Source organism: Platichthys flesus, chromosome 18 (genome assembly GCF_949316205.1).
Source record: "Platichthys flesus chromosome 18, fPlaFle2.1, whole genome shotgun sequence".
Classification (NCBI taxonomy): domain Eukaryota; kingdom Metazoa; phylum Chordata; class Actinopteri; order Pleuronectiformes; family Pleuronectidae; genus Platichthys; species Platichthys flesus.
In genome coordinates this window covers 15,559,946-15,576,460 of record NC_084962.1, presented here as the reverse complement: position 1 = coordinate 15,576,460, position 16,515 = coordinate 15,559,946, and the positions used below count along the sequence as shown (strand labels likewise).

Below are 16,515 nucleotides of genomic sequence, written 5' to 3'. Positions count from 1 at the left end.
ACACAGTTTTGCAGATCTATTAATTGTGTTGATTTCATTGTCAAACCGGCTAATAAGTAAATACTTTAAACGTGCTCATATGCAATGAATTAGTGACAGGTTTAAAGATTACACACAACCTACAGCACAGATAAGCACAGAACTTGGTGGAAGGATGTGTTATGGGTCAGGCAAGAAGTGAATGTGTATATTTTGAGAATTTTATGGAAAAAATGAAGCCATCTACCTAGTTTCCGTTCTTTTCCCCCCGTATTCCCTGCTTGAGACTGAGAGTTGTCTGTACCTGTGCTCTGTGCCCATGGCAGAGGTTCCTGGTGATGCCATGTCAGAATGCAGCGGTGGTATTCAGGGCGAGGGTCCAGCTTCACATCACAAGACAACTGGAACAAAACATACAAGGCTAAATATGTGGATATATCCAGTTAAACCTCAGCTCTGGATCATCACCCCCCCCCCAAAAAAAATGAATTGGGTTAAAGGTGATCTACCAACCCAATCTCAGCTATATATGTTCTTAAAACTATTAATATATCCGCAATAAGTCAAAAAGAGGTGAACAGCGAGAAGCGGAGAGCTCTTCCAACTCTGCTGGCAGACATGAAGCTATTTCTTCCAGAATACTACTTGACCTGGGTCTGATGCCATCTGCTGAGGGAAATGATCTGGCTGCGTCTGTGCTTTGAGGCCATCAGTCCCACCACTAAGTGGCAGTAATGCATTCAAGTTGATTTCTAACTGCTCTATAACGGCAAGTGATGTAGCACAGCACTCTGGATGGCACCCGTGATGGCAGGGGACCAGACCTCTTCGTTTGACGATGCTACTCAGGGACGCGTGCTCCGTCTGCGGAGTATGTATGACATTATTATGACTTCTCCTGCTCCGCCATTATGAATATTCATGACCTGGGAGCCGGCCTCCAGGTCAGTGTGAGCTGCGATTGGCAAAACCCGCTGGTCATTAATATGTATCACGCAGATGATGAAAATAGTATAAAATCAGGAGATAAGCTGCAATGGATTGCAATGTTACGCTCTGAGACTAGTATAACTTTCTGTTGTGGATATTGCATGTTCTCCCCTTGTCTGTGGTTGGTTTTCTCCAGGTTCTCAGGCTTCATCCCCGATAACAAGACATGCAGACTGGGGTAAAGTTGATTGGAGACTCTGAAATCGACGATAGATGTGAATGTGACTAAATAAGCACCGTGGCATATTTGCACTATTGCACAAAATTGCAATACTGTTTTTTTCCTTCTTCAGCTGTATATATATATATTTAGATATATATATATATATATTTTATTTCATATTTCAAATTTTTGATATTCTATTTTACACTATTTTATTCAGATTTTGTTTTTGTTTTTTTTAATTCTTGAGCATTGTTAGATGAGAGCCTGTGACTCAAGCATTTCATTGCCAGCGACTGCTTAATTGTTATCTCTGTGCATTTGATAATAAAACTCTTGAATCTTGAATCTCTGAATGTCAGCCCCTCTGACACGCTTGTGATGTCCGCTGGGATCGGATCCAGCTCCTCCTGTGACCCTCAGAGGATAAGCCATATAGATAATAGATGGATGTAAAGATTCTGATGGTTTATATTTGCTCTGTGCTGCGGTTTGTTACACCTGCACTCAGACGTTCTCATATGCGAAGATTAACAGATCATTTTGCAAGTAGAGACTTGTCCTTCTGCCTCTCTCCACTTGACCAAGGACGAATAATCAACTGAATAACGACCCCTCGTTCAGACCTGGTATTAACATCCGTCAAGTGGTCAGCTCTAAGTACAAGTCTGAACGCACCCAACTGCACCCTGAGATCCGATCACTCAGACCACATTGGGAGGTGGTCTAGGACGCATGTGTCCACATTCATTCCGCCGAGTGAACACAAATGCATCCTGGCCCACTTTTGAAGGATCGCCTACTCAGCTGATGTCCTCTGGGCTGCTGCAGTTTCACGATGAATGGATTCTTATGCGTTTGTGGTCACCGCCACAATATCACTATAATACACTGACCTCCTGACTCCGCTCTCTATCTCTCTCACTCTCTCTCACTCTCGCAGACACACACACAAACCTTACAACAATACCACAAATTACCTACGTGTCTATTTCTATATAGAGCGGGACAAGAGATACATTCAGGGTGCATTTTAATACCAGGTTTGAACAGACAAACTTAACGCTGTCCGCTCATGATCGCATCTCTCAGGAGGGATGTTTATACCAGGTCTGAACAAGACCACTGATACACTGATGACCACCAGCACTTTGAAACGTAATGAGCTTGGATTTTTCTGTGTCTTTGGGCCAGTACGTCCGGATTCCCCGGCCGTGCCCTGTACGTCCTACCCTCGCTTTGATGATGGTAGGCCTAGGGTCCAAAATGCCCTGCATCTTCCTTAAGGCAGGGATGACAAAAAGATTACAGGTGACAACAGCGGACACGGGGTTTCCTAGGACAAACGGGCAGAGAGAGAGAGAGAGCGGGGGAGAAAGAGAGGAGGGGAAAATATATGAGTAACATCTCCTCGGAAGCGTCGGGGTGAATCGCTTCTTTCTCTCAACTTCACACACTACCTGGGAGGGCAAAGATTAGTTTGCGAGCACCATCCATGTCCAAGGTGGCAAAGGTTGTTGGGAGACTGAAAAAAAACAAAAACATATAATAGTTTAGATTTCATTCTTTCTTCAATTCCTATTTCTTGTTGTCTATTCCGTGCAACACTGCTTTAAATGTACATCTGACATTCACACCGATCATTTCAGTTGACTTTCACTCGTTCTTTTCCACTTGCCCTTTGTGAAAAGTCACATTAGTATAAATCGAACTCCCTTTCTTACCCTGGTTTCATGAAAACACGTCCAAAGTGGATCTGAGCATGAAGATCGATATCAAGCACCTGTTTAAGGTAGTCCTGAAACAGACATTATGGACAATGGCATTATTGCACAAAAAAAATCTGATATACAGCAACATAGAACAGAAATCAGTTTGGATCCGACCCGGACCTTTGCTGGACATCTTCCTCACTCTCTCCCACTTTAAAGCTAAAAACTGTCCTGTTTATTGATAAAGATATAAAAGCCAGATGAAATATCTTGAAGAATAAATTAAAAAAAAACTCTAAGAATAATCAAATAATACTTTTTCATGTGGGAACTTGAGATAAAAGGTTTTTATCAGTGACTGTGTATCATCATTATTTACTGTCAAACACAGGCTGCCCTTGGTACACCCGCCACAAGGTGTCAGTAAAACCCAATGCCACGACTGAACGTGTGCACTCTTCTACTGTCACATACCTTCTCACCCATGGACACTCCTCCTGAGGTGATGATGACATCAGCGCGACTGATGCCTTCATTCAGAGCGTTGAGAAGGTCATCGGGGCTGTGGGGCACACACACACACATGGGCACAAACACACACACACACACACACACACACACAGATATTAATCACTTGCTCTAATGAAGGGAAGTAAAGGGAGATGAACATCATATAGTGTTATTGTGTGTGATGAATTGGTTTGGAAAGTATGTTTATGGCACAAGTCATTTCTGTCAGCGGCTGAATGCGTAGACGTACTTGTCTCCCACGATGCCCAGATTGATAGTGGGGTAGCCGTGCTCCTGGATGGTGGCCAGCAGGGTGGAGCGATTGCTGTCCCTGATCTTCCCAGGATGAAGGTCATCTTCTGGGTTCAACAGCTGCCAGGACAACACAAGCAGAAATATGACACATAAGAAACATTCAATCATTTTCACGACGGTCTGATTATCGACATGGGTGTGAAAAAAAGCTTTTCCAACGTATTTACTTCTTTATTAATTTTTTCACGTAATTGCAAACTAAATAACTATAAACCAATCAACAAAATATATATAGACTGAAAACTATATGTGAGAGCCGGAGTGCAGAGTTATCCATTCAACCACAGGGTTAAATATGTCCTGTATATAATTTTCTTCAGTTTCATCAGACCCGTCTAATCCTCCACGGTGCAGCGTTGCCTCTCAGTAACATTCGCATTATATGGCCTTTTACAGTCGCACAGCACATCTTCAATTATGATGCAATACTTCAAAAATGAGTCAGGGCCCTAAGGAGACCGATAGCAGTGTTTTATTTTTGTCACATGACTCTCTGGAGGCCTTGTTGAGTCCTCTTCTTTTTGTGGCTTTCGTCATCAAGTTCAGTTCCATCATCTCTCAATTAAAACTAGTTTGAAAAAGTCTTTCCATGTGATTTTTACAATCTGAGATTCATGATGATAAATGGAGAAAAATATTCAATATGGAAAAAGGCTAAAATGCTAATAACAGACCGTCATGAAGATGGTTACGATAGTTTGCTGAACTCAGTATTGAAATACCGTTTTAATTCAAAATGCTTTCCACCCCTTACTCTTTTGGTACTTTGCTGCTTTAAGGTAACTCACTCTAAAGTGTTCCTCCTTTAAATGTATTTAAATGATTTTTATTTGGTCAATTTCAAAACACAGCAACAGTATCAGCCTGCGTCATAATTTGTACCAGGACAAAACTTGGTAGTTTTGCCAAGTGGCCATGAAGTAACAGACCTGTAGCTGATTTATCTATACATTAAATAAACCTGTACAGCACTGACAACCAGGTGTTATGGGTATTCAGAGTCCGGTGAGGATTTTCACCAAGGTTACACACCCCATGGAATTTAAGCTAAAACACCCGTTCACACTTAAACACATTGAAGTGAAATCATACATGAAACAGATGAACACAAACTCGGTGCATATATATGAATAATGTGATGGTTTCAAACGCAGACAAAACCTAAACCTCCTTGGTGCAGGTAATGATGTGCAGTAGCTCTATTTGACCACATGGGACACAGTTTCCTAAATGAATGTAAAGTTCTTATGGTGACCCTCACCTCGTTTCCTGTGGACATGACGGCCACCACAGGGAATTTCTGCACCTCCACCTCTGTGACTCCGACCGTGGCCAGGAGGCCGATTTCGGACGGGCCCATGTGGGTGCCCTTAGCCAGCACACACTCCCCACGCTTGATGTCGTGACCTATAGGCCTGCGGAGAGATGAACCCAATTAAATCCTGCTAATTCAAATGTTTAAAATTGCACCTACATTTTCACACTGTAACTTCTGTGAGTTTGATGTCGCTAAGAATGAAATTTAAACTGTATCTGCAGTATTTCTTATTAGCCCATAACCCTCACATGCACAAGGGGACATTTACCTGATGTCCTGCCCTGGACGAGCCTGTACTAGGATTCGTACCTCCAGCTCCTCTGTGCCCTGAAACACAAACAAGCTGTCAGATCCACAACAGTGAACAGATCCAGATTTATCATGTGTCCCATTCATCTCTGGGTTAAAACTCACTCACGGTAAAATTCTGAACCACCAGAAGCCATTTTCTGCTGCTGCTGCCTGTTTTGGTTAAGTTCTGCATATATGTTGGGGAACGTGTCACACTTACGTCTTCAGATTCACGGAGGAGCTCGGTGTCTTCCACCTGGACGACGGCGTCGGCCCCGCAGGGGATAGGGGCGCCTGTCGTCACCCTCATCACCTGGCCAGGCATCACTGTGTGTGTGGGCTGTACGGGGAAACAGAACAAATATATACGATTCAAATTTGTACCTTGACTTTTAAGTTTGGTCCATATCCCATCTACTAACGTGGAGTTGGCGAGGTTTATGACCTATCCTGCAGCCAGCCACCAGGAGGCGATCAAGCTGAAGTGGCTTCTTGGCAGCTGTGTTGTCCAGCTTTATATAGAGACTAAGTTGTGACAATGTTAAGTGAATAATTGAACTGAAGTAACAGTCTCAACTTAAGTTCCCCAAACTCATAAGAGCACAGAGCAACAGTGACTGAGTATAAAGATCTGCACACGGTGTGTATCGAGTGCGTATTTGTATGTGTGTAGATTTTGTTGAAGTCGAGAGGTCAGGGCAGTCGATAAATCTCTGTAGCCTCCTCTCGCCTCACAGTTCTAATCTGTTTTACACTTTGGCAGCGCTTTGACTTTCTCGTCCTGCTTTGGGGTGAAGGGCTCTTCATCCCCTGTGCGATTACAGCTGGTCAAGGCACGAGGCGAACGACTAAAGTAAAGCGGTTTATTTTCAAATCAAGTTTTTTTAGCCGTTTGTGTGGATGTGACTGTGTCCGTGTCTTTCTGGGAGCGAGAGACAGCTTGTGTGTCAGAGCGGGTCCGAACCTGCTCTCCAGCTTGGGACTCGCCGATGATGAAGCGGTCGCCTGGGCCGTCAGCCGCTGAAATAAAAGAAAGATTCAATAACATTGCACCTGTGTGAAAACGTGTGTGTAGGAGTGTGTCAATTCAGTTCATTATAGAATGAGCAAGTAGGAGAAAACGACTGAGGCTCCATCGAATGCTGCAGGCATATGCTTCCTTTTTACGCCAGAGTAACGAAGGCTTCAAAATGCTGCCTACACCTATAAATGTAAGTATAGAAAGTAATAGTAAAGTTCAATTTAAGAATTTTTAGGGCTTTTTAAGTCCTTTTTTAAATCCTGTAAAAAACTCTGAAGAACCCGGCCTCCGCCCAACTGAAAAGTTAAAGGTGCACACATTAAAAACACAAGGGCATTAAAACTCTCTCATCACGTCAAACTGTAGCTCTGCTGCTGAGGGGAGGAAGGGCTAAGGGCCGGACAGGCTGGTGACGCAAATCACTCAAATCCTCCATTGCTGACACTAGAGGAAACTTTGCGTCAGCAGACCTGCAGCTTTAACCTCAGGACTACCTATGACCCATTTACTGTAATAGCCTAAACAAAGTTCATTCAGCTTTTGAGTTTTTCCTCTAACTCCCAGTGATGGAGAAAGCTGGATGTGACTATTTCTGTTGAAGGCAAAAGGTTATATGCTCCCTCCACACCCACGGTCTGGGCTCTCAAATCTCTGAGATCTGCACGCTTTGCCTCAGCAGGCGCCAGGACCTCAGGACATGTGTAGAAACTCCAGAGAGCCGTGGTGTTCTTCTCCTCCTACTCCATCAGCCAGAGCCAACAGCAGATGTTATATGCAAGAGCTTTTGAGCCGCCTGGAGCCAACAAGCTGCCGCCATGCTCTCCAGGTTAACAGGCCGCTCGCTGCGCTCCAGGACTCCCAGACAACCAACCTCTCCTCAGCCCTCACAGAGAAAACAAAGACACTGGGATGTAACCAGTCTTTCTGAACAAAGGTAAACCCCAGAGCAGTTTCAGAACTTTATCTCTTGTTACTCGTCTCCACCTGGAGGCAGATCAGAGCCCCGTCTCTTTCCCACAGTGCAGTGCGTCACTCTTCCTCCACTCTGCCCTGGCAGGAGAAGCCCTCCCATTGTTCCTGAGGCTGTTCTCCACTGCCCCAGTGTCCTGTTCATGTCTAAGTGGGACAGTCAGATCACTTGAGCAGGAAGAAAGACACACTGGCCTGGTTCCGCTCTCAAACTTCCTCCTAAGCAAGGACAGCAGTGACTCTGTGGATAACAGGTGCAGCGATGCAGAGTTCACACAACAAACACACTGACAAACAACAGGAGTTCACACACTTGCTGAATTTTCACCGGGAGAAACCCTCAACTTCATCTAGATATTAAGCCCACTAAAAATTGCCGAACCTGACTGCATGAAAATATTGAACTGATCTGCAGCAGCCGACATTAAGACGTCCAGACAGATAGAGAAGAGGAGAGGAGTGTGTTTTACATCATCGGCCGTAATCTGCAAAACTTACCTCTCACAGCGTAACCATCCTTGACAGAGGCAGGGAAGGGGGGCAGGTTGTCTTTGGCATAAACGTCCTGAGCCAGGACTCGACCCATCCCATCTGCGGGAGGAGAAGAAGAAAAAGAAGAAGAAGAACATGGTTATGAGGGGAGGAGGAGAAGCTGGGACAGGACCTCTCCGTAAGACTCACAACTTGACCACTACACACACACACACAAACTCACACACTTACACACACTCTCCTTTTTTATTTCAACTAGATTCTGCAGAGATACAACCAGTCAGAGAAAGTGAAGACAGGAAAGGAATGAAAGAAAAGAAGAGAGTGGGTGGCGGAGAAAAATCCCGGCATTAAAATACCATAAGCTGCCATGTGGCTATATATAGCCTCTCTGTGATAGCATTTCTTCTGCTGTGATTATGTGGGTGTTAATATAAAGATCTAAGCTTTGATATCAAAACATGAAAAAACAAAACACGTATACACACGCACACAAACAGCAACATACACACATCAGCTTATTAGATGACAGTCATTTCGATCTACAGTAAATAATACATCTCAGCAGCAGAGGAAGACTCATGTGCTCTCGTTTCATCTTTTTTTTCAAGTCTTTTATATGAATATTTTCTATGTAAATATTCATATAAAGCCTATACATTAACTAACCCACAGTGCACTCTTCATACACACACCTGCAGGTCTGACTTGATCCAGCAGGGGAGCTGATGCAGCACTTATCCGCCTGAATATTTATTCCCTTCTTCTTCTGTCCTCCTTCAAACCCCGGAAACTGACTCCCTCTTTCCAAGAACATGAAACATCCCTTTACACTTGGCAAAAGAACGAGTGCTCCTCTTCCCGCCATTGATTCAGGAGTCATGTGCACCACAGGCCATTATTGCCCCCAGTACTTTCTGCCTCGTCTTCAAAGATGAATAACAGATTGTGTGTTTTTGATTGTGTCTTTTTCTCCTCTGGCCCAGAGCCTTGTGCTGTGTCTCCCTCCGCTGGTGCTGAGGCCCGAAGGATGACAAGACCCTCAGGTGCTAAATGCTTTATGACCTGAACTTAATGAAACTCCTCTGGCTTGTGTTCTGTGAGCTACATGCATGCACGGGTGGTTAAAGCCAAGAAAGTTGTGTGTGTATTTGTGTGTGTGCGTTCTGACTGTTTGTGTGACTGACACCGACAGACACTACTGATTCAGCAAAGTGTCCCACTGCGGACAGAGAGTGTTTAAACGCAGTCATGTGAACTTAGCGAGCGCACGTCGCTGCATCGATCTGAAAGGTGCAATACGTCAACATCCCGCCGAGCTCAGCCGCTGATGTCAGCAGTCGTAATTGGAAGATGTCAGGGGGCAAGATTGACAAATTTGGGACATTTACATGGTGTATGAGTGAGGAGGGGGATCTTCTGCTCCGGTGTTCTTTTGTTTACTCGGCCGGCTCGACAGTTTAAAGGGGAAGCAAACATCTGTCCTGCTCACCTCTGTAGTTGATGATCTCAGTGCCCAGGACGGCGGTCATCTCCAGCACAGTGATGAAGGCCTTGTCCATGGAGGTGAGGGGGAAGGGGGACATGCGGTGCCTCCGGGCCACCTTGGTGATGTCCACTGCACTGTGACCTGTGAAGACACGACTCATTATACACACTGTCATAAAAAATCCAACTTTATCTCCAAATAATGGCAGTGTGTATATATAAACTAAAATAATTTAATATAAATCACACAAAATAGCTGTTTTCTAAAGTGCATCCTTGCATCCTGGAGTTGGGGCAGGCCACTCACCAATTTTAGCATTTTAATTCTTAATTTAGATGGTTTAAAAGTTGAGAGGAAGACAGCAAAGACGGGGAGGGAGGGGAGAAGGAAATCTACTGGGACTCAAACATGTGGCACCAAAGGCAGGAAAACTAAAGCACTCAATTATCTGGAGACCCCAAATAAAACTGTATTTTTAAGAATTTTCTTTTTAGCCCAGGAGCCACAAGAAAGAAAAATCTGTTAAGATGATCTGAGCACTCTGGGTTGCAGAAAATGGCAAATTAAAAGCCCAGGACACATGCACATTAGACGTAAATAAACATATGTAATCTCCTGTGTTTCCACATTAATATAAACTGGATTAACGTGACTTATTCCTGGTGAACATATACGTGTAATAATGCAATTTGAACACCATGAAGAGGCAGGAAATAGTCCCGTTGGTTTGCAGAAGCTGTGGAGCCCAGCTGCATGATAGAGACGCCCGATAGCAGCCATGTTGGTACTAATAATACCTCTCTAATAATTCCAAAGGTAAAAGGAACAAAGCAAGGTGTAACTAATGTGTAATCTGCTCTCTCTCTCTCTCTCTCTCTCTCTCCCCTTATCTCTCCCTGCCTCGTTCTCTCACTGCCTCTCTGCCTCACAGCGAAGGAAAAGGCATTGTGCTTTGATTTTTCCCTTGACCCAATTTCTCTCCTTTAAACATACACTTACGCTTCAACAGCATATTCTGATGCTTAACATGAGGCTTAACAACCTCTGGCAAAACATCACACACACACACACACACACACACACACACACACACATACAGGCGTGCAAACACAGCACATCAGCCACACACACACCTACAGAAACCCTGCTCGCATTGTCGCATCCCATGCTCATTTCAAATCGATTCCTACGTGTTTCAGAGCACACTGGGCGACACGCGGCTGCGACACACGGGGAGCACACCTTGGAATCGGCGGCTTAGTACTCACTTGATCTTAGGATATTTTCTTTGCTGCTGCATCGTGACTGCACCTGGAGATGGAGGGAGCGATTGGGAGCGAAAGACAAAGGGGCGAAGAGAGAGAAAGCAGAGGCAGTGGTGACTTGAGAGGAATCCAGGCTGCTCTTTTGACAAGCTGTTTATGCAACAGTCAGAAAGCCATGGCAAGAGCCGTGTCACACTACACTGCGCACTTTGTCCTGCTGCCGGGAGATGGCTGCATCTCCTGCATCAAAGTTATCACCACTTACTGTACGCAGGTGGTACTCACACTGATAAATGCATTGACATGTTACACTACAATTAGATTAAAGCATTTGAATAGATATAAATATGTATATATATATACGAATATATATATATTTACGGACAAAGGCAACAACATACAGAGTTTATATCACAAGGTCATAACAGATGTATTAACTGTGCTGTAACATCAAATGTAGTGGAAATGTAGTGTCGAGTAGAGAGAGTGGCTGTTCAGATGTGGTGCAGGACACTGGGTTCTGTGGGAGTCGCTGACGCTGCACTATAGCGCTTAACTACGTCTCATCTATGGCGAGGAAGGGAGGAGAGCAGGGTGGGTTCAAACTGGGCTGAGTTTCCCAAAAACCATCTTCAAACCATTAAAATGTGCCAATGTTCAGTATAATGATGAAAAACGAATGAAAAGCACAATGGAGACGGTAAATCTCACATTGTTTCTCAAAGTAATGGCCGCGTTTCCCATAAACCTCCCTGTCAGGGTGGGAGTGGTCTTAGTCAAACTTCCTCTATAGTTGTAGTGTCACAGTTCCATACTTCTTACTAATCATGTACAGTACGATTTGTCATGTTTCAGCAGAAGGTGTAGAGGGTAAACATGGTGTCCTGGAGGCCTTCAGGGGTTCTCAGCCCCAGACATCCACCAATTGGATTCCGGTCGGGGGGCTTTGTTGCATGTTGTTTCCCCATCTTGCTCCACGTTCCTTGTCATCGCTCTGCTGTTAACAATCAGTCAAACTTTGACTGGGGAGCGCCACTGCCGTTTAAACTTTACAAAAGGAAAGCAACATTTTTTTCTCTCAGGCTGGAGATACTCTGGATTTTCAGCCACACATCATGTGGTCACTGCCATTAGAAAACGACCAGCCTCCTGCTGAGCATGTTCTAATCACGATAACTAACGTGACGGTGATGTATGCTGATGTGGAATTGCTCGACAACAGTTTCAGCAGTCCGTGTGAGGGAGATGTTTTGACACAGTGAGAACATGCTTTTGGGAATCTCAGCCTCGGGGATAAACACTAAATAAGTAAAAGAGAATCAGAGGCTGCAGTTTAGTCGGCTGCTTGTTTGGCTCAGAATTCCTCGTTTCACTATTCTTTATGCACCTACACAAATTACTAGCCCAGTTATAGGATACAGTGGGGGCAGTGCAAGTATATAAATTTTGCCAAAGTTAAGGTTTGAGCCAGATTTTTGCAGTCAAAGGTGCAAAGATTCAGGAAAGTTATTTAGTAACTGCATCTATTGGTCAAACGTGAGTTGGGCATGAGTCTGCGGTGTTTGTCTTCTTGCCGTCCTGATGCCCTCTTGTGACATAACTAAGCTCCTCCTCCTTTATTGGTCGTTTGCCCTGAACGTGTCCTATGAGCTCCGACAGTCCTCCCTTCCTCTCTTGAACTGCCTCATCTCAGTAACCTGGAGGTATACCATAAGTTGGGTGTGGGCAGTGTGTGGTGTATGGAGAACCAAAGCACCCATGGTGAAGGTGAAGGTCTCTCTACCCACCAACCCGCCCCACCCACCCCTTCTTCTCTCCTCCCCTCCCTCACCGCTAGCGTGACTACAGGCTAATACTGCGACACCACTGGGCACCAAACAGCCAAGGTGAGAGGGTGGGAGATGGGAGGTGGGGCGGGCGGGCGGGGGAGAGTGGGATGGTGGGAACGGAAAGGGATGGACAGATAGAGAGAGAGAGAGAGAAAGAGAGAGATAGAAAACGGCAGGTAGTTGGACAGATAGAGAGACAAAGGTTTGGTTGGGTGGGAGGATGAGGATCAGCATGACGTGGTCCCACAGCCCGGAAACAAAAAAGAAAAGAAAAAGAAACAAAGACAGGATGCACGGACTGGACAGACTTCACTAAACTACAGAGCCGAGACACAGCAGAGAGGAGGGAAAACAGGGAGGTAAAAAGAACGGAAACAATAAAAGACCACTGGAGCGGCCTGATGGCATTTTACTGAAACAGACATCCAGCACACCAGACAGAGCTAGTGAAAGCAGAGCATGTTAAACCGGAGAGACAGGAGACAGAGAAAAGACAGACGGATGGAGGGAGAGCAAGAAGGACAGACGAACAGAGAAATATTGAACAACGAGAGACGGGTAAAAAGTGTGCGTGGGAGACGGAGAAGAGGGAGACTCCGGACAGAGAGTGAACGACAGACAGATTGAGAAGGAGGAGACCGGTGGCAACAGACAAGGTAGAGAGAGACAATCAAAGAGAGAGAGAGGGAGAGAGAGAGCGAGAGAGAGCGACAGCGACAGCGAGAGAGAAAGCTATAGGCAAGCGAGGGGAGGAGGGGGTGGGGTTGGGACACAGAGCGGGGCGTTTGTTTTGCGCGCCCCTCGGAGGAGGGTGGGGGCAAAGGGCAAAGGTGGGGAAGGGGGGGGCGGGATAGTTACTCGAGAGCTGAAGGTCCTCCTGCGATCATCTTTAAGCCCCTCCAACCTACACTGGAGCTAGTGGAGATAAAGCATCGAATCACAGGCATCAGTGCATCTGTCCCGGCAAACAACAACACCAACAGACAGACACACAAGACAGGACGGACAAGACAGACAGACAGACAGACGAGAGGACGGATGGACGAGAGGACAGGTGGACAGACAGGCATCCGCTATACGACAAGCAGCCCTGACAGGAGGAGGGAGAGGAGCAGGGAGGAGAGAGCTGAGATAGACACAGAGAGAGAGAGAGAGAGGGAGAGAGGGAGAGAGAGAGAGAGAGAGAGAGAGTGAGAGAGAGAGAGAGAGAGATGAAGGTTCTCTGATGATGAACAGCTGATCACTTACAGACCTTTCGACAACTTGGAACAATTCAGATACAAATATTAATTCTGAGTCAGTGACCCGTCAGTAGTTTATTTCTGACGTTGAAAGGTTGTTGATCTCATTTTTTTCTCTCCTGCCTCGAGGTCTAGTTTGTCTATTTTCATTATTCCCTGTGAGTTTATGTATTTATGTGCTGTATGACATATCTTCTGGTGTATTTTTAATGACTGTTACAAGATCAGTTTCCCCTGAGGGAACAAACAAATTGACGTCATTAGACTTATTTGGGGATGGGATCGTTTTTGTCATGTTATTTAACCATTAAATCAGCTTATTATCAATGTTAAATGCAAATATGATAATGTTTTGATCATGTTTATATATGGGCTGCTCAAACACTGCTCCTCCTACTTGTGTCACAGTCATAAAGGTAATGGGATGGGGGTCAAACATGTGGATTGACAGGAACTCCAAATGCGACAGATGGCTGCGTTTTTATTCAGGATATTTTGGTTCATATTTATTTATCCTATATCCTCCATCTTTCTGTTGTGTCACCACCTAGTGTGTGTTTAGCTGTTATTCATAATTCATTTAATTTATATCGGCTTGGTAGCGCACATTTTGCCGTCCATTTAACTACAATCTTTGATTCAGATGCTAGTTGATGTATATACTTTTAGCTATGTAGCATCTAGCCGTTGTGACCTAGTTTAATAAATGCCTATTTGTTCAATTGACCCAACAGTGTTATATGTATGTGAGTGTTTTTTACAAAGCCTATTTTCGAGGGGATGTACGTGATGGCGGCAGATGTGGATGCTAGGAGACTTGTGCCACAACTGCAGCCCCTTCATATATATATGTATATATATATGTATATATATATGAAGAGAGAGAGAGAGAGAGAGAGAGAGAGAGAGAGCGAGAGGGATATGATGTAAAAAAGAAAGAAAACAGACAAAGGGGGGGAATAGGGAGCTAAATACAGCTACAGCAAACAGACACAGATCAAATTTGCAGACATTGAAGATCACATGTGAAAACGAATAATCGACTTAACCACAGAGGACTTTCTAAAATTTAAAAGAATGACACGTTTAATGCAGAACAATTAAATCAGAGTCTCGCTACTTAGCTGGTTTCTTTAAACACAGAAAAACCACAAGAATCACAAGTTGTCTACTTCCTAAAGCAGTGGGCTACACACATACTCCTGTGTGGTAATGTGTCACTAATCTGTCCTGCAGCTGGGATTGAAGCAGTAACAAATACACAGTCACCATTAACTGAGACACAGCTTTACACCTTGATGCAGTGTGGAGTGACAGACTGACACGGGTGGAACACAAGACCTCTACATAGCAACAAAAAAAAATGGCTCAGCAGAAAAGGTCGTACCATCAGAGAGCCATGGGGGGGAGACAGTTTGCACATGGAGATGGAGAGACAAAGTGGGGAAGCTATGCGGGGGGGTGGTGTTAGGAAGTGAGGAGAGTGTACGTGGAGAATGGGTACGGGAGCAGAACGATGTGCTTTGAGACGTATGGAAAAGGGGGGGGGGGTGCAAAAAAGCAGACTTGTCAAACACTCTCTCACGCATTTCTAATCTACCCTCCGCTGCAATCCCCCCCCGTTACTGATGAGAGACCGACCGAGTGAGAGAGAAGAATGGGCTCATGTGAAAGATGCAAATGTAAACACTTACACACAAACACAAGGAGCGCAGGTGAACTCCCGCAGTAAGCGAAAAATAAACAAGGCTAAAAAAATAAAAAAAAGTGAAGTGGAGGCTGTTCTTGAATTCTCTTTGAGTGTGTGCATCTGAGGAGACGACCTGATAACCCTTCACTGGTCTGAACAGCACCTCGCTGTATGCTGGGGATGCACACACACACACACACAGACACACACACACGCACACATCCAAAAACACAAGCCTCCCAGCCAGAAACACGAATCACTCTACACGCCAACCCCATCGTCACAGCAGCAACAGCCTGACAAATGGGCTGGGGATGAGGCGGCGGTGAGGACGAACACAGAATAGTGAGTGTGGCCAGGTCAGCGAGGCTCGTGGCCCAGGGGGCTGCGAGCCCCCCCGGGGGGAAATCGATGGGGCCAATAACGGGCGAGCTGGGGAGACGCTCCAGGAAATGATGGGATGCTTCCGCCGCAGTGCTGAGCTCAGCACAAAACAAAGGAGATGTCAGACAAATTATGCAAAAAAGAGAGGGGGGATTTATCAGTCCGCCGTGAGGAGGAGAGGGCTGTGACAGGGGCAGAGGGGGGGGGGGGGGGGGGGGGGCTTGTTTCAACTGGCCTCAACTGCCTCACCCCGTGGGACGGAGCGAGGAAGAGAAAAGGGATGGACCACAGGACAAAGTGCTGGAGTGATAGGGACAGAGCGGTAGAGGGCAGGACAAAATGCCATTGAGGCAATCCAGAGTCTTCCTCCTCTGGGGAGTGAAGGTAGCAGCCTGAGGGTGGAGGGGGGGGGGGGGGGGGATGGCAGAAGGAAAAAGAACGAGTGACATAACGGTGAGGAGGAGCGTGCGTTTTGGCAAAGACCTCTGCTCTCCACTGCACTCACAGCTTCCCATGGACTTCCCAAAGTCTCATCTGTTAACCCACCACCACACACACACACTTACACACATTTCCACACACATACACACACACACACACACACACACACACACACACACACACACACACACACACTCCAATCCAAACCAGGTACACGTACACAAATACATTCACATCATCTGTATAAAAAAATAACAGAATTTCAACCATATGTCCAGGTTGGTGATGGATGACAGAATGGGTGCTGGAGAGAGAGAGAGAGAGAGAGAGAAGAGAGAGAGAGAGAGAGAGGCCATGGGGAGGAAATGTTGCTGTCCACTAAACATGGTGACACACAAGGCAACTTCTCCAAATTA

At 45.4% G+C, this 16,515-nt stretch overlaps 1 protein-coding gene across 5 annotated transcripts in view; it reads right to left on the bottom strand.

Moving 5' to 3' along the window:
• The window catches only part of gphnb (gephyrin b), a 71,517-nt gene that overhangs the window by 1,402 nt on the left and 53,600 nt on the right, over window positions 1-16,515 (bottom strand). Inside the window, exons 11-24 of one of the 5 annotated variants that reach the window (XM_062411964.1) lie at window positions 13,202-13,258; window positions 10,518-10,560; window positions 9,253-9,390; window positions 7,767-7,859; window positions 6,243-6,298; window positions 5,499-5,618; window positions 5,256-5,314; window positions 4,931-5,084; window positions 3,605-3,726; window positions 3,319-3,406; window positions 2,857-2,930; window positions 2,590-2,657; window positions 2,365-2,468; window positions 227-380 (exon numbers count right to left, since the gene is read on the bottom strand). In XM_062411964.1, coding sequence (XP_062267948.1) covers window positions 227-380; window positions 2,365-2,468; window positions 2,590-2,657; window positions 2,857-2,930; window positions 3,319-3,406; window positions 3,605-3,726; window positions 4,931-5,084; window positions 5,256-5,314; window positions 5,499-5,618; window positions 6,243-6,298; window positions 7,767-7,859; window positions 9,253-9,390; window positions 10,518-10,560; window positions 13,202-13,258 — 1,330 coding nt within the window. The remainder of the gene's footprint in view (window positions 1-226; window positions 381-2,364; window positions 2,469-2,589; window positions 2,658-2,856; window positions 2,931-3,318; window positions 3,407-3,604; window positions 3,727-4,930; window positions 5,085-5,255; window positions 5,315-5,498; window positions 5,619-6,242; window positions 6,299-7,766; window positions 7,860-9,252; window positions 9,391-10,517; window positions 10,561-13,201; window positions 13,259-16,515) is intronic. The other 4 variants (XM_062411966.1, XM_062411965.1, XM_062411967.1 and 1 more) reach the window with 4 other exon arrangements.